The sequence below is a fragment of the Nycticebus coucang genome, chromosome 6 (assembly GCF_027406575.1).
Source record: "Nycticebus coucang isolate mNycCou1 chromosome 6, mNycCou1.pri, whole genome shotgun sequence".
Lineage (NCBI taxonomy): Eukaryota > Metazoa > Chordata > Mammalia > Primates > Lorisidae > Nycticebus > Nycticebus coucang.
The window spans coordinates 80,958,530-80,986,212 of NC_069785.1; the positions used below are offsets into that span (position 1 = coordinate 80,958,530).

General features: G+C 36.7%; 1 protein-coding gene across 1 annotated transcript in view; it reads right to left on the reverse strand.

Moving 5' to 3' along the window:
- The window catches only part of IREB2 (iron responsive element binding protein 2), a 59,444-nt gene that overhangs the window by 17,964 nt on the left and 13,797 nt on the right, over window positions 1-27,683 (reverse strand). The window contains exons 3-12 of the mRNA XM_053594184.1: window positions 18,550-18,715; window positions 15,859-15,996; window positions 14,418-14,636; window positions 12,166-12,235; window positions 11,134-11,317; window positions 10,029-10,168; window positions 6,789-6,960; window positions 4,888-4,988; window positions 1,875-1,991; window positions 241-400 (exon numbers count right to left, since the gene is read on the reverse strand). Of these exons, the coding sequence (XP_053450159.1) occupies window positions 241-400; window positions 1,875-1,991; window positions 4,888-4,988; window positions 6,789-6,960; window positions 10,029-10,168; window positions 11,134-11,317; window positions 12,166-12,235; window positions 14,418-14,636; window positions 15,859-15,996; window positions 18,550-18,715 (1,467 nt within the window). The remainder of the gene's footprint in view (window positions 1-240; window positions 401-1,874; window positions 1,992-4,887; window positions 4,989-6,788; window positions 6,961-10,028; window positions 10,169-11,133; window positions 11,318-12,165; window positions 12,236-14,417; window positions 14,637-15,858; window positions 15,997-18,549; window positions 18,716-27,683) is intronic.

The window sequence follows — 27,683 nt, forward strand, 5'->3', positions numbered from 1 at the left end:
CCTAAAATTAAATCATGTAAGTTATAGTAAAAAAGAAAAATTACCTTCTGTGTAATAAAAACAAAATTAGTAACATAAATCAAACTCTTTAAGATCTGATAAAAAAAATCTGAGAAAGTCTCTGAATATCAAATGTTAGATACTGATATTCAAACATAATCTAAAAAACAGAAAGTGAATAAAATGGGACACACATAATCATTTAAGAGAAAAAAAGTATGGCCGTAAACCATAACCTACCTGCAGCAAGCATGACAGATGGATTGCAATTATTTGTACAACTAATAACTGCAGCAATGACCACTGACCCATGGGACAGCTTGTATTCACTTCCTTCATAATGAATGGAGACAATATCATTTTGTTTTTCAGCTGCAATTTGGAAGCCTTTAAATCCAACCTACATAAATTTGCACGAAATATAAATGAAATATTCTGGATAAGGATAGGGAAAAAAACTGGTAAAAAAACAACAGACACTAGGCATTGATAAGTCCCAACTGTGAGTGATGTAGGAGGCCTATAACATAATTTGAATAGTTATAATAGGAGTCACGGGCAAAATTTTTATTATTCAAGTGAGTCCAGCCAACTACCCAGAATCTGGATCTTTTTTATTTATTATTATTTTTTTGTAGAGACAGAGTCTCACTTTATGGCCCTCGGTAGAGTGCCACAGCATCACACAGCTCACAGCAACCTCCAAATCCTGGGCTTAAGCGATTCTCCTGCCTCAGCCTTCCGAGCAGCTGGGACTACAGGCGCCCGCCACAACGCCCGGCTCAGAATCTGGATCTTATTGGCTTTGTTGTTTTTTATTCATTTCTATTTACAATAATTCTCAAGAAATGATACAAGCTATTTTCTATTAGAAATGGCCCTTAGTATTTGCTCCGAAACGATCTTATGTGTGTGAGTGTGGTATGGATGAAACATAATAGGCTATGAGTTGGTAATTATTGAAGCTAGATAACTATATGGCAATTCAGTATATTATTTATTTTTGTACAAGTTTAACATTTTCCAAATAAGGAGTCAAGAACAAATCATTAAAAGAAAGGCTTTGAAGGGCAGCGCCTGTGGCTGAAAGGAGTAGGGCGCCGACCCCATATGCCGGAGGTGGCGGGTTCAAACCCAGCCGTGGCAAAAAACTGCAAGGAAAAAAAAAAATAGCTGGACGTTGTAGCGGGCGCCTGTAGTCCCAGCTACTTGGGAGGCTGAGGCAAGAGAATCGCCTAAGCACAAGAGCTGGAGGTTGCTGTGAGCTGCGACACCATGGTACTCTACCGAGGGCAATAAAGTGAGACTCTGTCTCTTAAAAAAAAAAAAGGCTCTGAAAAGAAAGCCAACTACTAGTTCTCATAATAAAACAGAGAAAGTGACAAGTCTGACGCCATGATTCTAAAACTCCCCAATGCCAAAGAGATTACTTGTTACTCAGTTACATTTTGTCAAATTTTATAAAAGTAATTAGTGTCATAGTTTTGTTCCTAGTATAGGAAGTCACAAAAGCCTGGAATGGTGCTATCTAATAAAACTTTCTGTGATGATATAAATAGTTATTACCTGTGCTGTTCAATGTAAGAGCCATAGTCACATGTTTCTAACCAGCATTTGAAATGAGGCTCATGTGACTAAGAAACTCAACTTTAAATTTTATTTCATTTTAATTAGTTTAAATTTTAATTTAAATAGGCACAATCAATCTCTGACTCTCACACTGAAAGTAGTACTAGCTCACCAAATGAAGGACTTATGGTGTATACCATAATCTATAGAAAGGAAGCTGCAGACTGAGCTTATGGGTCACCTTCTTGGTTCCTTATTACTCAACATAAAGCATGTTGACAAATGGTAACAATACAGAAACCTACCTTTTCTTTTAAGCAAGCCTGGAAATCACTTTTCATATCTGTCACAGCAACTCTATCCTGAGGTCTTTTTGGACCACTAACAGAGGGAACTATTGAATTGAGATTAATCTGGATCACCTAGGAAATGAGAGAGAAGAAGAAGACAAGGAAGCAAAATTCCTAAGAACAGGTTTCAATTCAAGTATTACTTTCTGAAGCAGAATGAGGGATCATTTGTTTTAATGCAATCTGTTTTAATGGCAAAAATAAGGATTTTTAAAACAAGCCCATTTAAATTTATAAAACACAACATGAAAATTTTCTAATAGCAAGACTAGCAGATCAGTATATAACCAAACTACCACAATACTAATCATAATGTCCACAAAAAAAAACTTATGGTTTCCAAAGTGTGTTTTTCCCCACAAAGATAAATACTCCTAACAGATGACCAGTGATAAAGTAGATTCCCATACCAGCTATGGTCTTAGTGCCTCTGAGTGCTAAATTCCCCCCTTCCTTGCCTGCTTTGTGATCACGGAGGTAACTGTTGGTTTTTTGTTGTTGTTTGATTTTTTATTGTTGGGGAATCATTGAGGGGATGGAGGTAATTATTATTATTTTTTTTTTTTGAAACAGTCTCACTTTGTCACCCTTGGTAGAGTGCCAGGGCATCACAGCTCACAGCAACCTCCAACTCTTGGGCTCAAGCGATTCTCTTGCCTCAGCCTCCAAGTAGCTGGGACTACAAGTGCCTACCACAATGCCTGGCTATTTTCTTGTTGTAGTTGTCATTGTTGTTTGCCTGGGCCAAGTTCGAACCTGTCAGCCCCAGTGTATGTGGCCAGCGCCCTAGCCGCTGAGCTATAGGCGCCGAGCTGAGATAATTGTTGAATGAGCATTTCTCCTTTGTTAGCTTGCATGATGGGAAACCCGGACAACAGAGGGTGCTGGAGGGACACAGCAGAAAAAGGTGGACCAGGCTTTTATTCCTTGATTAAGAAATCATATTTTGGCAGGGTACAGTGGCTCATACCTATAATCCTAGCACTCTGGATGGCAAACGCGGGAAGATCCCTTGAGCTCAGGAGTCTGAGGCCAACTTGAGCCAAGTGAGACCCTGTCTCTACTAAAAATAGAAAAAATTAGCCAGATGTGGTGGCAGGAACCTGTAGTCCCAACTACTCCTGAGGCTGAGGCAGGAGGATCCCTTGAGCCTAGGAGTCTGAGGTTGCTGTGAGCTAGGTGGATGCTGCAGCACTCTAGCCAGGGTATTACAGAGCAAGACTCTGTCTCAAAAAATAAATAAGATCATATTTTGTTAAAATCCCACTTCCAACTAGGTCTCTACTTATTTCTTATGCTATTTCTACAATTTTCTTCGTGAATAAATTTTATTTTATCCAATTTTATGTGGATAAAACCAATTTGAAACTTTCTCTTCACTATAGTTTTCATTATTATTTAATAGCCATGTTTATTCTGAATTATCTTAACCATCTTTATTGTACTTTCATTTAACAATTCAGGTGATCCAAGTCTTTGCCCTTAAGTATACATTTAAGGAGTTTCTTTTTTTTTTTTTTTTTTTGTTTTTGGCCAGGGCTGGGTTTGAACCTACAACCTCTGGCATATGGGCCCGGTGCCCTACCCGCTAAGCCACAGGCGCCGCCCATTTAAGGAGTTTCTCTTGAAATCCACATCTTGATGATTTTAGTTTTATTTCTTAATATGGTGGGTTTTTTTTTTAATAGGCAAATTTATGTCATTTTTATTCTACCCAGTGTAATTTTTCCATCCAACTTTTCCATCCAACTCCAACATATTCGTTGCAATATGTCTTTTTAAAGAACATGGACAAAGCACTAGATTCAGTAAATAGAGGTGAAAGGAACCAGAAATGATCAAAGAAGTTAAAAAGGATTTGCCCAAAGCATTACACAAATTCAATTCCTCTGGTTCTATACTAAGCTCTTCAATACACCTATATGTATTCATTTATTCACCTAAAGTGTTTATTAAATATTTACTAAATGTCAGGCACTGTTTTAAGAGCTGGGGATACAATGCCAAACAAAACAAATTTCCTGTCCTCATGGAGCTTACTTGTATTCTAGTAGAGGAAAGACAGACAAGCATACTGATTAACAGATATTATCAGGTAGGAATACGCTATTAAGAAAAATAAAGCCAGGGCGGTGCCTGTGGCTCAAGGAGTAGGGCGCTGGTCCCATATGCTGGAGGTGGTGGGTTCAAACCCAGCCCTGGCCAAAAACCACAAAAAAAAAAAAGAAAAAAGAAAAAAGAAAAATAAAGCCAGGCAAAAAAAAAACAGATTTTCCCACAAAATAGCTTAACATTTAACCAAACCTATGATAATACCAAGATATTATAGACTTGACATATTCCTAGAAAATGAATTTTATTTTATTGAAAGTGAATTCTGCTTATTTCAACATAAATTTCCAAAAGATAAGATAAATTTGCTTATATTGTAAAATATCTTTGAAACATTTAAGACCACATAACAGCATCTTTTTAATAAAATATAATTTTGCAAACTATAGCCATAGACCAGATACAGATAATCAAAATGGATTACTTTGGGAAAAGTATTACAGTACTCTTATCATAAAATAGAAAAAAATTACAGCAAGAATTAGGAGTTAAGATTACATTTTAACACTAAAAAAAATCACACTTGAAAAAAATGTTACAGAATTCACTACAATAAAAATTTTTGTAAAATAAAAGGACTGGGTCACAAGTATATTTCTTAAATAATAGCTATCCCTTTTAAGTATTTACTATGTGCCTAGAATTATTTTATGAATTTGTATTTAATCTAAGAATCCTATGACGTATACATTATTGTCATACTTAATTAAGAGATGAAAAAACTGAGGCAGAAAGGCTAAATAAATTGCCCAAGGTTATACGGAAGATAGTTTCAGAGCTGGGATTCAAACCTAGGTGATTAGGCTCTGAAATTTACACTCTTAATTACTATTACCATGGCTTAATTTGCATTTACCTGGGAGTATTCAGGTTCTCCTGAAGAATTCTTATCATTTCGAAACAATTTCACAGCTTTAAGGTATGTTTCCATTGACTTGAGTTTGGCTTTGTCAAAACCTAAAAAGATGAACAAAAATAGCAAACTCCAGTTAAGGAATTTTGAAATCTTTTTTGCAGTTTTTGGCTGAGGCCGGGTTTGAACCCACCACCTCTGGTATATGGGGTCAGTGCCCTACTCCTTGAGCCACAGGCACCGTCAGGAATTTTGAAATCTTTGAGAGAAAAAGAGTCCTGAATTCTAGTAATGCACAAGAAACAAGTATTACTTATATATTTATTTAACTTTCTCTTTCTCTCCCTGCCCTTGAGAATCCACTATCTGAGAAAGCTACATGGAGCAGCCACATGTGGGTATTTTGCCTGACAGGCTTAGTCAAGACCCCAGCTGATAGCCAGTATTCACTGTCAAGACATGGAGAGGAACCAGCCTTCAGGATTCTAGGCATTAGTTTCAAAACTTGAGGTTTTTTTTTTTTTTGTAGAGACAGAGTCTCACTTTACTGCCTTCGGTAGAGTGCCATGATGTCACAGGACTCACAGCAACCTCTAGCTCTTGGGCTTCAGTGATTCTCCTGCCTCAGCCTCCCGAGCAGCTGGGACTACAGGTACTTGCCACAACGCCCGGCTATTTTTTGGTTGCAGTTCAGCCGGGGCTGGGTTTGAACCCGCCACCCTCGGTATATGGGGCTGGCGCCCTACTCACTGAGCCACAGGCGCGGGTTGAGGCCCAGGCTTCATAAAGCAGAGACAAGTTGTCCCCATTGTGCCTCGTCTGAACTACTGAACCAATGAAACTGTGAGGCAATAATTATTGGTCTTCTAAGCTGCTACATTTTAGGATAATTTGTTACAAAGTAACAGATCGCTAATAACCATAATGCAGGTTAATACTCAAGGAATGAGTTATCTCTAGCCATTTCTCTCTTGAATGTTCTACCAACAAAAATCCGGAAGTTTTGCATTTTATGGGGACCATTCCTCTCCAGGGTTCCACATGACCAGTTATCCATTTTGCCATCTGATTCACTGACTTATAATAATCTGCCTCCAAGTGAAAAATACTTGAATATATCCCCTCACAGTATCTATGATTAGACCTAAGTAACTCAGCAATGGTCACTTCACAAAATTAAAGAGAGATCATACTTTTTAAAGAATATTGGCCTTACGAAATATCAATGCATTCTAGTTTTGCAGGCACTATTTCATTTATTTCAGATTAATATAAGGGTACAATTAAGTTACAATGTTTCCATTTGTTAGGCAGAGTCCCTATTGTAGTTGTGTCCTGCACCCAAGAGGTGTGCCATATACCCTTACACTGTGCTCATTAAGTGAGAACACAGTGACCCCCCCTTTCTCATCCCTAGTACTTTCAATTTTTGTAAGATTTGCAACCTGTAGCCTTTTGCTGCTTTTTGCAAAATTATGTGCTTCTTGTTCTTTAGATAGAACACTGATTCTAAGTCCTTTCATCTGACGGCTCCTCTACTCCTGGATGTAGAAGGGAGCAGTTGTGAACATGCTCAAGGCTGACTTGCATTAAATTGCAACCTCTGATCACTAAGAAAGAGTGGAGGTGGCCATCATTATGGGGGAAAAAGTGAGGATCAGTGGTCTGAATAATTGCTTTAAATCGCTGTTGGGTCAACATGGAACTAGGGTTTGAGAAGATAACACTCTTCAAAGACATCTGATACAGTGGAGAGCCACTGTTTATAAATAAGACAATTTCACAGATAACACGTATCTGCATGTAAGATAGAATTTATTATAAAATGTAGTTAGGCAGATAAAATGTAGTTAGGCAGACACAATGGAAATGTAACACATTTATTCTAAAGATCTTTTTCTTACCTGTATGTTCTAAATGTTTTAATGTCACATTGTCAACAGGGAAAAAGCTGAGGATAGCACCATACTCTGGACACATGTTTGCTATTGTAGTTCGATCAACTATAGATAATTGTGAAACTCCATTTCCAAAAAACTCAACAAACTTTCCAGCCACTCCTACTTGCCTGAGGTGCTATATAAAGAGATATATAGAAACAACAAAATCAGCAATGGTAAGATTAGTATGGATTTCCTGAAAACTACATCTAATTTTTAACCAATACTAGTGATGAAACATCAACTTGTTCTGGGTTTGTAGGTATTCTCAGATAAATAATCAATAGAAGTGTGGTCCAATGCCACTGAATCAGGGCCTGGCTGGGTATGATGGTTTGTGCTGGCAGTCCCATGTACTCTGAAGGCTGAGGCAGAAGGACTGCTTGAGCCCAGGAATTTGAGGCTTCAGTGATCCATGACGGTAGCACTGCACTCTACTCTGTACAACAGAGTGAGACCCTGTCTCTTGAATGAAAGAAAAAGGAAGGAAGAAAAGAAAAAGAAAGAAAGAAAAGAAACCACAACAACAATAAAAAAATTAATAAAGACAGACAGACAAGGACCTGACAGCTCAAGATGGCTGAGTCATACTTTAATCTCTCTGAAATTAGGATATTTAGACTCAATGGTGTGTGTACTTAGCTGATAGTGGTGTTTTTTTTTTTTTTTTTTTGTAGAGACAGGGTTTCACTTTATGGCCCTCGGTAGAGTGCCGTGGCCTCACACAGCTCACAGCAACCTCCAACTCCTGGGCTTAAGTGATTCTCTTGCCTCAGCCTCCCGAGCATCTGGGACTACAGGCGCCCGCCACAACGCCCGGCTATTTTTTGGTTGCAGTTAGGCCGGGGCCGGGTTTGAACCCGCCACCCTCGGTATATGGGGCCGGCGCCATACCGACTGAGCCACAGGCGCCGCCCGATAGTGGTGTTTTTAAACAATGGTGGCATGTTAGATTTATAAAATACTAATATATTGATGAAATTACATATTTAAATAAAAATTAATACTGGCTATAAAAATTTTTCAAATTGTAACTACTGATTCAAATATTTACATTATTAATAATTATAGGTAAATTCCATTTCAGTAGAATTTTTAACACATTATCTCACACTTAATTTCTTTTTACAATAATTTTTCTTTGTTACTATCAAGTAACCCAAATCATTACTCATCTTTTCTAACTTGAAAAATAGTCTCAGGTTGGTACAAGCAAAGTATCTAGGGAGATGAATAAGAATGGTATTACACTCAACCCTAGGAATAATATTAAGTCCTAACATTTTAGAGGTGCTAGGGACTATTTAAATCTAAATTCTTTTTTATGGATCCAGAAACTCAAACCTTACATAAAGACATTTCTTTGTATTTATGATTATATATTTTTTTGAGAGTTTAAAAAATTTTTATTTATTTATTTATTTACCTTCTTACTTATCTTCTTAAGCTTTCTTTATTTTTACTGTTAAATCATAGCTGTGTACATTAGTGCAATCAAGGGGTACAATGTGCTGGTTTCATATACAATCTGAATTGTTATTTTTTTTTAAGATGAGAGAAATACAGATTAGATACACCAAGCCAAATGCTATTTTCATCAAATTAAGAAGGTACCACAAAATTTACATTTTGGAAGATAACACGATTGATTCCCCCTATAAAGATCATGAACAGAACAACAAAAAAAAAAAGCAATAACATATTCAATAAACGCAAGCATACATAATTTTTGTGTAACAATGAACTAATATGTCAAAAACATAGACAGTAATGTTGCTACAGAAAAACACAAGAGAAGTCTAAAAAGCAGCAATAATTTCAGGATGTTGGAGAACTGATTTCTCTAAAAACAGAATGGGATATTCCTTTTCTTTTAGGAATAATCCTGCAATTCCCAACTTCTTGATCTTTTGGTACCATATACTGAATCAATCATTTCTTTAAGATGTCAATTCTTTTTTTCTATTTAGGGAAGAAGGATCAATCCCAAATGCTGAGGGAGGCATTATCATTTTCTTACCCTGTAGTTTTCTGAAAGACTTTAGACCAATAATCTAACAAAAAATGCTGAGATGCTGGAATCCAAATTGGGATTATATGTGGAAGGAACACTTTCCAGGTACTTACAATGAATAAAATGGGACTTAATCATTAAAATAAAGTTAGAGAAAACCAGAAATTTGGGATGCAGAGTTACAAATCATTGTTCACTAGGAAACCCTTGAGCATACATATTAATATGGTCATCAAAAAGCTCAGTCGATGGGGCAGTGCCTGTGGCTCAAAGGAGTAGGGCGCCAGCCCCATATGCCAGAGGTGGTGGGTTCAAACTCAGCCCTGGCCAAAAACTGCAAAAAAAAGCTCAGTTGATGTATTAAAGGCATGTAGCCAATATAAATTAAGAGAAAAGGTTTCTTTTCTTTTTTTGTCGCCCTCAGTAGAGTGCCACAGCGTCACAGCTCACAGCAACCTCCAGCTCTTGGACTAGGGTGATTCTCTTGCCTCAGCCTCCCGAGAACCTGGGACTACAGGCGCTCGCCACAACGCCCAGCTATTTTTGTTGCAGTTGCCACTGCTGTTTTAGCTGGCTGGGGCTGGGTTAGAACCAGTCACCCTTGGTATATGGGGCCAGCGCCCTACCCACTGAGTCACAGGCGCCCGCCCGAAAAGGTTTCTTTTTAATACTTCAAAGAAATGTTAAAAGAGTAATAGAAAAACCTGACACATCACATTTCTAATTAACAGGCAAATAATTCAACAAAAGTAGACAGAATCAACCTTTGCCCAATATGATTTTTTTAGTTCATTTAGACTACACATATTTTTTGAGGCAACAAGGCATTAATAACACATAATGTTTAAAAGTTTGGACTCAAGAACCTGATTACTATTCAATCCAATGACCTTTAGGTACATCATTAAACCTGTGTCTCAATTTTCTCAGATTTAAAATGAGGACAGTAATAAATAGTACCTGTCTCATAGGCTTGTTATGAGGAATAAATGAGCTGCTTATGTCAAGTGAACAATGACAAAACAAAATTTTTTATACTTACTAGTACAAAGTAGTTGTTATGTTTGCTGTTATTATTATAACTACGATGACAACATCAGAGACCTGAGGATGCAGTGAGGAACCCAAATCCTTGTTTTCACAGGACTCCTTCACTTAGAAGTCACACAGCTACCACAACTTTAACTTACCTTTGTAACGCCAAGAACAACATCTATGGATGTAACGAAGGCATTTGATGTCCCAATTAACTCACATCCAACCACTTCCGGTAAAGTAAGAGAAACTGGTAGACCAAGCATAACTGCTTCTGTTTCAATGCCTCCGACCCCTAAAGTAATAAAGACAAGTATATTAGCACAGTGTATTTAAAGATAATTTTAGCTATCTCTATATATCTGCATCTCTAGATGTTTCACAAGCTTATCTTACATAGTGCCGTACAGAGTTGTTACACTGCTATTAATGTGGACACTGAACCCAAGCCTTCTCAAAATGATGACTCCACTTGCATGGTTGAAAAAAATGGATATTTTACCTTTATATTGAATTCAGTAAACATTTAGTGAATATTTATTATGATAGGCACTGTACTATGCTCAAGGTATGAATAGAGCCTAGTTCCTGTCAACTTCAAGGAGCTCAATTTAATAAAAAAGACCCCCCCATGAATATATATAACCCCCAGTAAAGGGGTTAAGTACCAAGATGGGGGAGGGGGTACATTTAACTCAGTGAAATTAAGGCTTTTAGAAGATACCTGAGGTTAGTCTTAAAGAGTTAACAGTAACCTCATTTCAATAATAAAAATGATGATCAGTGGAGTGGATTCTGCCAGAAGGAATAGCCTACACAAAGCTGCAAGGTACAAAAGAGCACAGCCCACTCAGGTAAATAAATGGTTAGTCTCTAAGATGGGTGGGGACCGTGTACAAAGGGGCTTCATGCTATAAAAGGCAAAGGAACGTATAAAATGCTAAGGAATTTGAATTCATAAAGGCCAAGAGAAGACTCATGAGAACTTTAAACAAAGAAATAACCTTTGTAGACATAACATCACTCAATGACTTCATAAATGGTAGTGCTGTGCTGGGCACTGTGCAAATTCCTATTGATAAATCCTCTTTTACCACACTGCTCACAAACCCTTGAGTTAAGATTTTGTTGTTGTTGCTATAATAAATGAAAAAAATGGAGCCTCAGGGAGGCCATAAAGACCCACTACTTGTGATCTTTTATAATGCTCTTGATATCCTCACCCCAAAAGAAATTAAATATATTTGGTCATTTACTTACCCCATCCCAGAATTCCCAAACCATTGACCATGGTTATATGTGAATCTGTGCCAACTACACTGTCTGGAAAAAGAAGGTCCTCTTCTTCAAAAACCACTCTTGATAAATATTCTAAGTTTACTTGATGAGCCATTCCAGTTCCAGGAGGGATTACAGCTACATTCTTAAAAACTCTTGAACTCCACTGCATTTTGTTTAAATTTTAAGAAATACAAATGTTAGTACATTCTATGGATTTGTGCTCACAAGCTATAAAGGAATATTGACACTTAAAAGCTATAAAGGAATATTGACACTAAAAATATCTAAAACAATGTTCAATATGGTAAATTCAAAGTTCACATCACATACTTAAACACAAATATACAGATACCAAACCTAAACATACTTGTTTTGTAGATGACTGAAACAAAGTTAGGTCAAATAAAAATGTTCAAATTGTCCAGATAAACAATAGCATTCAACTGTGTCCCAAGGATTCTCAGGGTGGGAAGGAAGGCAGACCCAATGTACAGGGTCTCCCTCTAAACTCTCTTAAATTAGAGCCACTGTGGGCTGGGCGCCATGGCTCACACCTGTAATCCTTGCCCTCTGGGAGGCTGTGCAGGTGTATTGCCTGAGTTCAGGGGTTCAAGACCAGCCTGAGCCAGAGCAAGACCCTGTCTTTAAAAACAGCCAGGCACTGCGGTAGGTGCCTATAGTTCCAGCTACTTGGGAGACTGAGGTGAGAGAATTGCTTGAGCCCAAGAGTTTGAGGTTACTGTGAGCTATGACATCATAGCACTCTACCGAGGGTGACAAAGTGAGGCTCTGTCTCCAAAAAAAAAAAAAAAAAGCCATAACAAAGTCCAACAAACTAGGGCCACTGTTTTGTTTTCATCTTTCTTTATACACAGCAGTTTCCAATAAGACTTTATTTGAAGAAACAAAAAGGTTCTACTACTATAAAGCCTTTAAATACTACCAAAGATATGAAAGTTGTATCAACATTTTATAAATTCCAATACAAAAATTCCCCTGAATCATTTATACCTTGAAAAACTGAAGCCTCTCTCGATTTCTGCCAAATTCTACTTCTTGATTTTTTAACACTGTTTCAGGTCTAAAAGAAAGAAGGGCTGGCATTTAATATATGTATTACAAAAAAAGACTTGCCTTGTTTCTTTCTAAGTCATCATTTGTATGTGTATATATATATACAGGCACATTAAAATCCTAGGAGGAACAATTTATTAGACTTCTCAGGATTATTTCTTTGCCAACAAGTTCTGCTTTAAATAATATATTAGAAAGCTATAGAAAGGAGTTATTATTTTATACAGCATAAGAAAGTAATGCCCACACTAGCATATAAAATTGTACTTAAATCATAATAAAAATAAATGCTAAGCTTTGTTGGGTTTTCCAATGCAAGAAAGGAGGGCAGTAGCTTATTCAACAATAAGCATGTATATTTCTCTCTATTTGGCTCTTGAGTCAGTTAAACAAGGGAAGTATTGATGGACAACATCTCAACATCATTCTACAGTTTAAACAAAGTTCCCAGCAAAAATCTTTTATTTATTTATTTATTTACTTTTTGCAGTTTTGGGGTGGGGCTGGGTTTGAACCCACCACCTCCAGCATATGGGGCTGGCGCCCTACTCCTTTGAGCCACAGGCACCACCCTTTTCATTTTGCCCCAAATCAAAGGCTCTATTTTATGTATAAGTAACAGTGTACTTTATGTGGATTATAAATATATTTTACATGAATTATTTAAGAGACAAAAACAACTCACCTCTAAGCAGTAAATAGTACCAATTTTAAAAACTTTTCATCTAAAAAATATTTTTAAAAAATTATTTCAAAGAGCTTTAAGTTGTTTATTTCACCTGCCAGCTGGTAATTAAGTGGCAACTGGAATGTCAGCATACCTTAAATTATACATGACCTCCAGGTCAACTTTTTTTTTTTTTTTTAAACAAATCGCTTTAATAATTCATGGCTCAGTGATCTTTTGAAGCTTTCTCAGGACCTCAGGTAACACAGCTTTCTAGAGCCACTATAATTATTGTACCTTTCCATAACACTTATTATAAATACATTTATTACATGAGGTAATAAAAAAAAACCTGACTTCAAATTAGGCAGTAATTTCAAGTGCCAAATGTTATCCTCTCACCTTTTAACCCCTCAATTTCTTGTTTCCATCTATAATCAATACTTTACTGATGTACTAAAAAACATAAAAGAGTTACTGTTTTCATACAGCCAGGGACTACAATATAATCTATCTTAATATTTTGTAATTTAGAGTCAAAATTGAAGGGAAATGTTACACAAGATTGGATTTTTAGCAATAAAAAAATAAGCTACTAAGTACTTCAACACTCTGCCAATTATAAAGAAAGGACCATATTAAGGTCTTAGAAAGGAAGAGCACATGATGAAGTCACTATAACCTGAGGCTTTATGAAAATACTCAGCCTCAAATTTTAGAACTAGAAAAATCTAGTTCAGAGACAAAGGGAACAATGCATTATTTAGCACTTAACATAATAAGAGAAGGTATTATTCTTAGCTATTCTAAATCTTAATGTGTTGAATTTTTTAACTGTAAAGTATAAGTCATTTTTTACTAAATTAAAAAAAGTCTATTAACAGTAGGATAAACATAACTCTTATAAAAATAAGACTCTGGAAACTTTATAGCATGCAAAATTTCAAGACACCAAACTCCTTTTCTTATTCTGAAAAAATTACTTATTGGGAAATCTAGCTAAATCCTAAGAATAAAATTCTTCTTTTAGGTATGTTTACTACTTTCCATAGTACCATATAGGAAATCACTTATTTAAAAGGGCTTATTAGATTTAATAATAATTACATCCTTAACATAGTAGTCTTTATGCAGTAGGAAAAAAATATCAAAAATATATGTAGAAAATTCACAAAAGAAATATAAATGACACACACAAAGGGTACAAATGCACTAATAAAAAATACATAATTTAAAATGAGAGCCCATTTTTCTGCCTCATTAGTCATAAAAATGAAATATATTTACAGATAAATCTTAAGGTTTGCTTCCTAAAGAACAGAATTAGAGAACAGTATTTTCATACCATCATACTAATTAAATTTGCCGCTTTCAGTAAAATAGAAAAATAGATATAAAAATGCAATCTAATACATAAGTATGAAGACAATGTAATAGGAATTGGGTGGGAAGGAGAAAAACATGATTTCCTTAACTGAAAAACAACCTGGCACTAATAAATATTAACAAAACAATTTCATACTCAGGCACTGGTTGCAAATGAAAAGGACACAGGATGGGTGTATTCTCAATCTGCGAAGAAAATGTTCCTGAGTTCCGGCCTAGTTCTCCAGCATCACATGATCCTCGGCAGGTAGTCTGGCCTCTGCAGGGGAGCTTCTTAGGCTGTACTTTAAGTGGAGAGAGCTTTCCTGCTTTCTGCAGGTCACCACCTCCAGGATTTGGCGCATTCTGTATTGCACTATCATTCCAAAAAAGAAACAAAATAAAGCCATTTAAAATGGACAGAAATCCAGCTCTTCAGAAAAAAGAAACGTACACTAGTAATGCTATCTGGAAGTAACTAAATGATGTTCAAAGACAAATGTATCATTTAATTCAAGTTTCAAAAGCAAATCTTATATTACGAAAAATAGAAACAGGTAATTAACACTTACAGAGAAGAAAACATAACCCTAAATGTCTCATAAAATCATTTTCATATACTCTATACCAATTAAAATAACTTTTAACAAGACTTTTAATAACTTTTAAACAGACTCCCCCACCACCTAACAACTTAGAAGGTCAGAGCTACAGTTTAAACTAGAGGGCAAAATCTATCATGAGTTACAATGAATTGTAATCTTTCTGCTACTCCAAGAAATGTAAAAATGAAAGCTGGTGCAAATATATCTTCTCTAGTATGATCTTAGTCAAAAGGGCCTTATAAATAAAAAAAACTTATTTCAATGTTAGGAAAACAGCTTTAGTGAGCTCAGTGTTTTCAGTCACCATTAGTTGAAGACATTCATGGCTCACATCATTTTCTGTGAAAGGTAAATAAGTTGTTAAAAACAAAACAAAAAAAGTGAGTTCAAATGTTCACTCCATAGTAGGGCTGAGTACATTGTGTACTTTTTCTTCCATTCTTGAGATACTTTACTAAGAAGAATATGTTCCAGCTCCATCCATGTATATATGAAAGAGGTAAAGTCTCCATCTTTCTTTATTTTTTTTTAGAATAAAAACAAAGTTTTATTGATGTAAATGTACACAGCATGATTTAATAAAAAAATAAATAAATTGGAAAAAAAAAAGCCCAAAAAAAACGAAAAACAAATGTTTCACTCCAGAAAGTACGCTCTAAGCTTATACATAAAATGGCAGTAGAAATGTACAAACTGATGAAAATAACTTTAAACTTAGACCAAGTACACAAAAAGTCACTAATTCATAAACTTGCACTCGTTTTTCCTTTTCTATGCTAAATACTAAATATCGCACACTTTCCTTTTCTATACTAAATGCTAAATATCGCACACTTTACTCTGGTGTTAATTATCTTTACTCCTTTTCCTTTTATACTTCCAGTGGGTTGGTTACCAGTTTCTGGCATTAATTATCTCTATTCCTTTATATACACTTCCAGTGGGTTAGTTACCAGTTAACTTGGATGGCTATAAATATCTGTATTGAAGTACCATTTACTGAAGTCAATTTGTAAAGAATGGTCAACTGTAAGATCGGCTGGACAGGCAGGATGGACTTTCTTAGGGTCACCTCCAAGAGTTTTCACTGCCTCTCTCATAGCAGCAAAATCCACCAATGCCGGTATTCCACTAAAAATAAAGAATAATCAAAATTATAGTTCTAAGTATTCTTATATATGCTTAATAAATAATTAACATGCATTCATCTTTATATTCCAAAATTATCCCTTTTGGTTTATATTCATTCATCTTTAATAGTGTACTTATATTACACAAAATTAGGTGCATCTTGGTTTATTTATTTTTTTTTTAGACAAGTCTCAAGCTGTCACCCTTGGTAGAGTGCAATGGCGTCACAGCTCACAGTAACCTCCAACACCTGGGCTTAGGTGATTCTCTTGTCTCAGCCTCCCGAGTAGCTGGGACTACAGGTGCCTGCCAAAACACCTGGCTATTTTTTGTTGCAGTTTGGCCGTGGCAGGGTGCGGACCTGCCACCCTTGGTATATGGGGTCGGTTCCCTACTCACTGAGCCGCCCTGCATCTTGGTTTAATGAGAATTAACATTAAATATTATTTGACAGCTTGAGTGATTGGGGTGGATGTACCAAAATCAAACTAGAGATGATTTTTGGAGGCATAAGGAATTTGAAGGAATTATCTATATTCTTCTGTCTTATATTTCTTGATGCCCCCTTCCCTAGTTCTAGTCCTTTTCCCCTAGTGCCTTTTGTTATCCCAAAGCCATCCGTAAGTAGCCTTGACATTTTACATTCATCCACTCACACATCCAGGCAACTATATAATAAGCATTTACCAAATGCTTGCAATGTGCTAGACACCAATTGTACAAGGCCAAATAAGACATAGCTCTGGTTCTCAAAGAATTTGTAGGGAAGATAAAGTTTGCAGAATAGTATCATCAGTACTATAATAGTGGCATATAGGGAGTACACAGAGCAGTGGCACACAAACCGGACTTGCATGGGTAGGTGGGGAAAGGGGATATTCTAGCCAACTCCTACACTTCCTTCTAAACTCAGCTCAAGGTTAACACTTCCAGTAAATAAGTGTACACTGTACACTGTACACTTTGTCTGTACACTCAGATCAGACAAAGTCTTTCAGGCTACTGTAAAGACTGGATTTTATTCTTAAGTGTAATGGAAGCCAAATGGCACATGGAATAATGAATATGATCTGATTAAGCATTTTTAACTAAGTCACTCCTCCTACTGTACGAAGAAGAGACTAGTGACTCTAAATGTGAAAGTAAGGATACCAGTTAAGAAACTATTGTAGTCCAGCACTCTGTGAGGCCGAGGCAGGTGATCATCTGAGCTCAGGAGTTTAAGACCAGCCTGAGCAAGAGTGAGACCCTGTCTCTAAAAATAGCTGGGTGCTATGGCAGGTACCTGTAGTACCAGTTATTAGGGAGGCTGAGGCAAACGAATTATTTGAATCCAAGAGTTTGAGGTTGCTGTGAGCTATGATGCCACAGCACTCTACTGAGGGTGACAAAGTAAGACTCTGTCTCAAAAGAAAAAAAAAAAAAGAAGAAGAAGAAGAAAAGAAAAAGAAAGAAAAAAAAAGAAAGTAACGAAAGCAGTTATATAGTCCTGGTAAGAGAAAATGGGCCTAGAACCAGGATGACAGTGGTAGAGATGGTAAACTTATTGGGTGTTTAAGGAAAAAGAATCAAGGCTAACTCCTAGATTTGGGGCCTAAACAAATGGGAGTCTGTGGTACCATTTGTTGTGATAAAGAAGACTTGGAAAGAAATAAGTGAGGTGACATGGTTCGGGCCATGGAATGGGGAGATGAATTTGCTTCCCTAACACAGATCTTAGCTGAGAACCTTAGGCATGTCATGCATCTTTCTGTGCCTCAAGTTCTTTCTCTGGAAATGGGCTTAGTATGGAATTTCTTTGGAAGGATGACTGACCATAAGACTAGTGCCTTGCATAAACTTAAGAAGAATGACACATTAGTTAAGAGAACAACGTTGGTGCCAGACTACCTGGACAGAGTTCTGGCTTTACCATTTCCAGCTGTGTGACCTTAGGCAAATTATTTGACCCCTCTGTCTCTATAGTTTCAGTAAGGTATCTGTCAGTGAATAAACAATATGCAAACAAATGATAACCAACACTGCTAGCAATATTTTAGGCACCGTTATAAAGACACCACATATGTGAATGCTTTTCACCGTCATGACTGTAAGGCTGGTACCATTTTATACATAAGGAAACCAAGGCACAAGTTAAGTACCATGGCTAGGGTCAAGCAGCTGATTAAAATTAGAGCCAGGGCACATTGTAAATCGACAATGTTGGCTGTTATTATGAATAACAGTAATAATCTCTCTCCCCCACCAAAAAAGAAATAGGTGGACAACCAAGAAATCAAATTTTGGACACAGTAAGAAAAACCTACTGAGAAACCTATTGGCTATAAATGACCACAAGCAGGCAGTTAAGCAAAACACTTTTTGAATAAATAGTTTAAGGAACAGGTGTCTAATTTTTAATGAACTGCTTTAGTTTAGAAAGGCCAATTTTTAAAAATTATAAACTAACCTTCAAAATTAAAAACAAAAGAGCCATCCATCCATCAGGGAGTTTGAATTAAAAAAAGAAAATACTCGGAAAATTAATTCACAAAAAATAAAAATATTACTTACGTAAAATCTTGAAGAACAACACGGGCAGGGAAAAAGGGCACTTCAACATTGCTTTGTTTGGTTTTCCAGTCTAAAATGTTCATAACATCTTCCTTTTTCATTAAAAAGTTATCACAATTTCGTACAGCAGCTTCCAATAGGACCCGTATCGAGTAAGGCAGAACATCTAATTAAAAAGAAAATATCACTATAATAAGGGACAACAGTAAAAAGTAGTAGACACAAAAACTGTTATCTTAATTTAAAAAATTCACTTTTTAGTCTAACAAACATGAACTGGAATCATTTGTGTGTGTGTGTGTTTTTTTTTTTTTTTTTTGAGACAGAGCCTCAAGCTATTGTCCTGGGTAGAGTGCCATGGTGTCACAGTGCCATGGTGTCTCAAACTCCTGGGCTTAAGTGATTTTCTTGCCTCAGCCTCCCAAGTAGCTGGGACTACAGGCGCCTGCCACAACGCCTGGCTATTCTTTGGTTGTAGTTGTCATTGTTGTTTGGCAGGCCCAGGATGGATTTGAACCCGCCAGCTTTGGTGTATGTGGCTGGCGCCTTCGCCGCTTGAGCTACAGGTGCCACCACCATTCGTGTTAATGCCAGGTTTTTTGTAACATCAACTTTCCTATATATGAGTCCAAGGCCATGGAAGAAATAAAACCCTTTCCACAAGAGCTGCATTAATTTGGGAATATCCAGACTATAACCTGATAATGACAAATAAATACTTGCTACATTCAGAAAATACACAGAAATATTGAAAAGCACAGAATATCAGAATTAAATACAATAATGGAGACATCCTTTCATAATGTGCACATAGAGGATAATGGTTAGACAGTCTGAACTGATGAAACTCAGGGGCACAGAACCCTTTTCTCTGCATACTTCCTCCTCCACCCTACACAGTGAACAGTCAGCATATTTCTCCAAGACTTCAAGTTTAGCAATTCCAAAAGCAACATTCCCAAAATGCAGCCCCTCACGCACAGAATCACAAAGAAAGTAAAGTACAGTCAGTCATCAGTACTGTTATTTTGAAAATGCTGCATGTACAAGAAGAAGAAAGCAAATAAGTACTTTTGTTACTATGGCTAGAAACCAGGGTTTTCAAGAATAATAATATATAAGTATAAAATCAGAATAGTTAATGAGGGCTAAAGTAATATTCCTTAAGTATTTTTTTTTTTGTTGTTGTTATTTCATAGGAGGGGCTGCATTTTGGGAATCATGCTTTTGAAATTGTTAAACTTGAAGTCTTGGAGAAATATGCTGACTGTTCACTGTGTAGGGTGGAGAGGAAGTATGCAGAGAAAAGGGTTCTGTGCCCCTGGGTTTCATTAGTTCAGACTGTCTAACCATTATCCTCTATGTGCACTTTAGGTAATACCACTTTATGTTAAAGGATAAACAATTCTTAATGCCCAAAGTATGTTAAAAGTAGAGGTAGCAGGCTCGGTGAGGTGGCTCACACCTCTAATCCTAGTACTCTGGGAGAAGGCTTGAAGATCCCTTGAACTCAGGAGTTTCAGACCAGCCTCAACAACAGCAAGATTCCATCTCTAAAAAAATTAGAAAAAAAAAAAAACAAAAAACAACAACAACAACTAGCCAAGTTGGGGTGGGGCCTGTGGCTCAAAGGAGTAGGGCCCTGGCCCCATATGCCAGAGGTGGTGGGTTCAAACCCAGCCCCAGCCAAAAACTGCAAAAAAAAAAAAAAAAAAAAAAAAATTACCAAGTGCTGTGCTGAGTGTTTGGGACTATTAAGAGTTTGAGGTTGCTGTGTGCTAGGTTGACAACATGGCACTCTAGCCTGAGCAACAGAGTGAGACTCTGTCTCAAAAAAAAAAAAGTATAAGTAGTAAAATAATCCTTTTATAAATGTTCTTTTGTTAGTTTGTAGGAAGGACTGTTTTCTGGGAATGACCTCTGTTAATTCACCTCTTGGAGCTAGACAAAGTCTTGTAATTAGTTATTGGAACAATGGAAGGAGAAGAGGAAGCGTGAATGGTAGGGCTCTTTGCTAGTAGTATCCCCTTATTTAGAAGATGTATGTTTATCCTTTAACATACAGGATAACCATAGGTCTGCATATGCATTTTTGTGAAATATCTGTGTTTATTGTGGTCAAAGTTCATTCCTTATTTTGTAACATCTAAGTTTTATAGATGTCCCGAGGTATGATAAAAAGCAGAGGTAGTGAATTAGCCAATTTGCAATACCTCGTTATAACTGATAGAAAGGTACATCTTGGACAGAAAATTGTTGGACCACCTCTGAGCAGTATGTATCAGGATCTGTTCATTAGGATGGCAGTAAATGGGCAGAGGAAGGATAAAGGGAGAGATGTATGTAGATGTGTACGTATTTACATCTTGATGATAGCCACTGAGGTATGTGCATCTCCTTTTAGCTCTACCATAGGAGAAAATTACATTAAGTAATTTAATGGAAACAAAACTTGCTAATATTTTAAAAGTGTCAATCTGTTAATAAATTCTCTAAGATAAAATTATACTTAGTGTAATACTAAGTGTACTTAGTGTACTCTATTGCTTTATGTCTCATTTTTAAGTTGAGCATTAAGGGAATGCAGTATTTTAAACAACACTGCCAAGACTTTTATCTAGAAGCCTGTTGCCATTTTTGTCTTCTATGAAATTTTTGTCCCCAAGAAAGGCAGGATTACATTTTTTTCTAACAGACTGAGTTGGTGCAGTGTTTTCTTGGTTACCAAAATACTCACATTGGTATTTTGATATGATACCAAAATACTCATATTGGTATATTTACCAGTAAATATTCATAATGTACAAAAACCATAATACATATTGGATGAATCCTTCTTACATAAAATTGCATGTTGTATATACATACACACAGAACCTAGAAGGACATGTTAAACGGCTAATGATTGTGGATGACTGTTCTCTGTTCTTATGTTTTTCAGTTCCTATAGTGCACATATTAACTTATAAAAAAATCAAAGTTACTTTAAAAACCTGGAAAAAAAAAATTAGAGTGGCTACATTTTAAAAAATCATTACAGGGGCTGGGGGCAGGCTCACATCTGTAATCCTAATACTCTGGGAGGCCAAGGCAGATGGATTGCATGAGCTCAGGAGTTCGAGGCCAGCCTGAGCAAAAGCGAGACTCCATCTCTAAAAAGTAGCCGGGTGTTATGACAGACACCTGTAGTCCCAGCTACTTGGGAAGCTGAAGCAAGAGAATCACTTGAGCCCAAGAGTTTGAGGTTGCTGTGCGCTAGGATGCCACTGCACTCTACTGAGGGTGGCAAAGTGAAACTCTGTCTCCAAAAAAAAAAAAAAAAACCCAAACCCATTACATTTCAATTAGAAACATAAGCATGAACTCATGGTTTATTTTTTTCTTTCTAAAACATACTGATTTCTTAGCTCTGTCCATGGAAAATGCCTAGAAGTATGACATCCTAATAGTAATGAACCCCTAAGCAATTCAGCTTGCTGTCTCTACATATTATTTCCCATTAAAGCAAACAAACAACTACAAAAACAAAAAACATCCTACAAATTAAAAGAAAACAATTTCTTGGCGAAATGGTCGATTCTGTCTGGAGAAGAAATGAGCCTCCAACATCTTATTTCAGAAACCAAAGAAGTTATCAAAGACTAATAGGGATACTAACAGATCAATTTGAGCATCAAAATGAATAATGACGAAATTGACTGAAATATGCCCAAAATATAAACAGCCCTTAGTTCATAATGACTCAATAAAAACCTTTATCGATCACCAATGGTAGTTGCTAGGGAAACAACTCTGAAAAATGACAAATAAGGGGGAGGGAGGAATAAATCATTAACAATGCCTTTCCTGGGCGGCGCCTATGGCTCAAGGAGTAGGGCGCAGGTCCCATATGCCAGAGATGGCAGGTTCAAACCTAGCCCTGGCCAAAATAAAAAAACAAAAAAAAAACAATGCCTTTCCTGACTTTAAGTAACCAAATACAATGGAACTTCCATAGCTGACCACTTCCTTAACAGACACATGTACATATCAGTACAACAGGCCCAGTTCTTATGTTGACCACCTCTGTATGTTGACTAGTTTGTTACAGTCCCTTGGATGGTCAACTTACAGAGGTTCTACTTAGTTAAGGGAAAGTTCTTTGTTATAGAAGAAGTACATCTAATAAATGTAGAAAAAATTATATAATTTAAAAAATCATCAATGTATAATCCTTAATGAAATAATGGATCCAGATAATGATCATATATGAATGCTAAAATGATTAGCTTAAGGGCGGTGCCTGTGACTCAGTGAGTAGGGCGCTGGCCCCATATACCAAAGGTGGCAGGTTCAAACCTGGCCCTGGCCAAACTGCAACAAAAAAAAAATAGCTGGGTGTTGTGGCAAGCACCTGTAGTCCCAGCTACTTGGGAGGCTAAGGCAAGAGAATCACCTAAGCCCAGGAGTTGTGAGCTGTGTGATGCCACAGCACTCTACCAAGGGCGATAAAGTGAGACTCTGTCTCTACAAAAAAAAAAAAAAGAAAAAAAGATTAGGTTAAGATGTAAATGGGGAACTCATAAGGAATAGGTCAAAATGATTACACTTATGCTCACTCAGCATCACCAAAAGTGAGACCTTAAAGATATTACCTGCTTACTGATGAAACAAAAAATACATATACCAACCAGAAAGGGTTCTTGCAAAAATAAACACATAAATAAATCTGAATCTAATCAAACTTCTAGCTCTAACTTCCAGTTAACAGGAAATAGGAAGGATAGTGGAACAATAAAATGAAATCACAAAGAAGTCATCAGCCAAATCCAGAATATGGTACACTCTATAAGAATAAAGAACCTGTTTTCTTCAACATAAAAATGGCATTGAAAAGGGAAAGAAGAGGACTATTTCAAATTAAGAGTCTTGAGAGGATAACCAAATGCTGTGTGTTGACTCTATTTGGATACTGCCTGAACTTGTACAAGTGTAAAAATATATTTGAGATAACCAGAGAAATCAGAATATGGACTCAATTTTAGATATTAATTACGTAATTTTGTTGGGTGTAATAATGACACTATGATTTTTTTTTTTTTTTTGGATATAGAGTCTCACTCTGTTGCCCCAGTTAAGAGTATAGTGGTGTCATCATAGCTCACTGCATCCTCACACTCTGGGCTCAAGTGATCATCCTATCTCAGCCCGAATAGCTGGGACTACAGGTGAGGCATGCACCAAGATGCCCTATTAATTTTTTCTAATTTTCAGTAGAAATGGGGTCTCACCCTTGCTTAAGCTGGTCTCAAACTCTTGACTTCCAGGGATCTTTCCACTTGGGCCTCCCAGACTGCTAGGATTATAGGCATGAGCCACTGTGATTTTTTTAAAAGTTCTTTTATATTACTATATTAGATGTATCCACTGAAGAATATTTAAAGGTTAAAAAATGGTGGAATATTTGAAACATTGGCAAAATATTGACAACTTATTGATGACAGAGGATTATTATACATTCTCTCCCTATTTTTCTTTTTCCACTAAGAAAATATTTATAGGCTGGACATAATGGTTCACACCTATAATCTTAGTACTCTGTGAGGCCAAGATGGGTGGATTGCCTCAGCTCAGGAGTTTAAGCACAGCCTGAGCAACAGCAAGACCTCCCTGAGCAAGAACAAGACGTTGTCTCTACTAAAAATAGAAACACTAGCTGGGTATTGTGGCAGATGCCTGTAGACCCAGCTTTTTGGGAGGCTGAGGTGAGAAGATCTCTTGAGCCCAAGAGCCTGAGGTTACTCTGAGCTATGACACCATAGCACTCTAGGTGTGACTCTGTCTCAAAACATATATATGTTATAAAAATATATATTGTTATCTATCATATATGTTATAAAAAATGTGTGTATATATTTTTTGACTTTTTGGGATGTTCCAACACTAGGAGAACAAATCAGACATGGTCTCACTCTTATGAAGCTGGTGGCTACTAGAAAATTCAGACCATAAACAAGTAAATGAAATAAGTATTTAGAAACAGTAGCATGTGCTATGAAGGAAGTGAGTAGGGTTCAGTATAGAAGGTAACTCCCCTTAGATGAAGTCAGTGAAGGCTCCTTTGAGAAGGTGTGATGGCTTTTTTTTTTTTTTAAGGCTTTATTTTCTGTAGAGTGCTTATAGAGTAGGTTCATAGCAAAATTAAAAGGAGGGTTACATGGATTTTCCATATACTTCCTATCCCTGCAAATGCACAGCCTCCCCCATTATCAACATTCCCCACCAGAGTGGTATGTTTATTACAACTGATAGACACATCACAATGACCCAAAGCCCACAATTTACATTAGGGTTCACTTTTAATGCATCTGCCTAGTTTCACATTTGAAAATCTTTACACACGTAAATTAAGGAAAACATAAATATAGTTGTAAGTAAAGAGGAAAAACAGCCGGGCACTAGGGCTCAGGCCTGTAATCCTAGAAGACTATTTGAGGGCAGGAGTTCAAGACCAGCCTGGAGAACATAGCAAGACCCTGACTCTACAAAAAATTAAAAAATGTGAGTGCGATGGCATTTTCCTGTAGACCTAGCTACTCAAGATGCTGAGGCAAGAGGACTGCTTGAACCTAGGAGTTCGAGGTTGCAGTGAGCTATGATTGTACCACTGAATTCCAGCCTGGGTGACAGAGTGATACTTTGTCTAAAAAACATAAAGTGGGGGGTGGGATACAGAAACAGAAATAGTAGAATCAAAACCTGTATTTACTATTTACTACAGGTGCCACCTTAAGAAAGAGAGTAAGTTTGTACGTGTTCTCATTTTAAACAGGAATGCTAGCTACCTAACCAAGATGTGAATACCATGTTTCTCATCTCATCTGTCGCGTACAATGTAAAACTCTCAAATTCTCAAACAAATTATGAGAAATAGAGTATACTAAGACTTTACGACTTTTGTATTTACTTGGATGGAGTGAAGAACATTCTCCTTAGTAAAGTATCTCAAGAATGGAAAAACAAGCATTCCAGGTCCTTAATACTAATTTGAGACTGGCAGATGAACAAATACAGGCCCACAGGAAAGGAAAACTCAAATTCAAGAAGGGCAGACTCCGGAGGGAGGAGGAGGGTTTAGTAAGCTAACAGTACAATGTAGGAGTATATGACATACCGCTTGCATCAAGGACTCAAATACAAGCCAGACTTTTCCTAACCAACACAATGTAATCTAATAGTATGTGCCCTCATATTAATTAAAAAAAAATTAAATAAAACTTAGCAGCTTAAAACAGAAACACCAAAAAAGAAGACACTTAACAGATATTAGTATTCATCCTACCTCAATTACAAATATAATAAAGCCCGCCGAATGAAGAAAAATTTCCAGGGAAAATTTTTTTTACAGAGCATTTGGAGATGATGGGGAGGAATATATTACCACAAAAGTTAATACCCAAGATTAACCTTTTTATTTGGCTTTTTATTCTGGAAAAATAATCTCAGGAATATTTTTTGTTTAAAGTATCTTCATAAAAAGCATTTTGTCAGATTTCTAGTTAAACATGGTAAACAACAGAAATTATTTCTACTCCCCCCCGAAACCTAGTAAGATAACAATAAAGAAATACAAAGGTTATAAACCTGTTAGAAAAAAAACAGATGGCTAGGCAAAGCCAACACAAATTTTGGAAAAAGCAAAGTGCATGGATGATAACTGGTAAAGGAGTGACAGAAAGCTAAAATATAAATGTCTACAGGGAGGGAGAAGGCAAAAAGGTAACCAGAAACAAAGATTACAATTCAGGATAGCCTGATACTTCTTAAGAGGAGTGTCAGAAGGTAGAACAATGCCTTCAAAATTCCAAATGAAGGCTGGGGAGCAGTTAACAATCTTAGCACTTTGGGAGGCTAAGCTGGGAGAACTGCTTGAGGCCACCAGGAGTTTGAGACCAGCTTGAAAAATAGCAAGACCCTGTTTCTACTAAAAATAGAAAAATTAGCCAGGCCTAGTGATCCGTGCCTTGGGAGGCTGAGGCAGAAGTATCCACTGAACCCAGGAATTGAGTTGCAGTGAGCTATCATGAGGCTGTACTCCAGCCTTGGCTAAAGAGTAGACCTTATCTTATAAAAAAAAAAAAAAAAAAAAAAAAATGAAAATGATTTTCAACCTAGAAATTCATACACAGGTAAGCTATCAATTAATCATGCAGTTTCTCAAAAATTTATTTCCCAGGCACCCTTTGTTGGAAGATACGCTCTATAAAACTAGAGTAAACAAAAACTAGAAAACCATGGAACTAGGAAAGTCTCCAACACAGGAGAGAGAACAGAGATTCTTCTAGGGTGTGCAAGCCATAGTGTAGTCATTCCCGAATGCAGAAGAAATTAATGGACAGATTACCCACTTATAGCAGGAGGAATTTAGTTCTTTTGGAGAATTTGGAGATAAATTATTGAGAAAGACATAGAAAACTAAGCAAACAAAAGAAGACAATCCATCAATTACAGGAAAAATACAAAAGTATACGAGAAATGAGATGCAACCACTGGCTCATTTACTTTGAAGAATACTTACAGTGATAACAATATGAACAATGAATATTGAGTTCATCAAAAATTATGACAAGCCCATGGAATATTATGCAGCCTTAAAGAAAGATGGAGACTTTACCTCTTTCATGCTTACATGGTTGGAGCTGGAACATATTCTTCTTAGCAAAGTATCTCAGGAATGGAAGAAAAAGTATCCAATGTACTCAGCCCTACTATGAAGCTATAACCCAACTATAGCACAAGAATATGGGGAAAGGGCCAAGGGAGGGTAAGTGAGGGAGGAAGTCAGGGTAGAGGGAGGGTAATGTGTAGGGCCACACCTACGGTGCATCTTAGAATGGGTACAGGCGAAACCTACTAAATACAGAATACAAATGTCTACATACAATAACTAAGAAAATGCCATGAAGGCTACATTGAACAGTTTGATGAGAATATTTCAGATTGTATATGAAACCAGCACATTGTGCCCCTTGATTGCACAAATGTACACAGCTATGATTTAACAATAAATAAAAGAAAAAAGACAAAAAACAAAAAAACAAAACAAAAAAAATTATGACAAGCCATAATAATTTTGGCTCAGGGCCTTTTAGGAG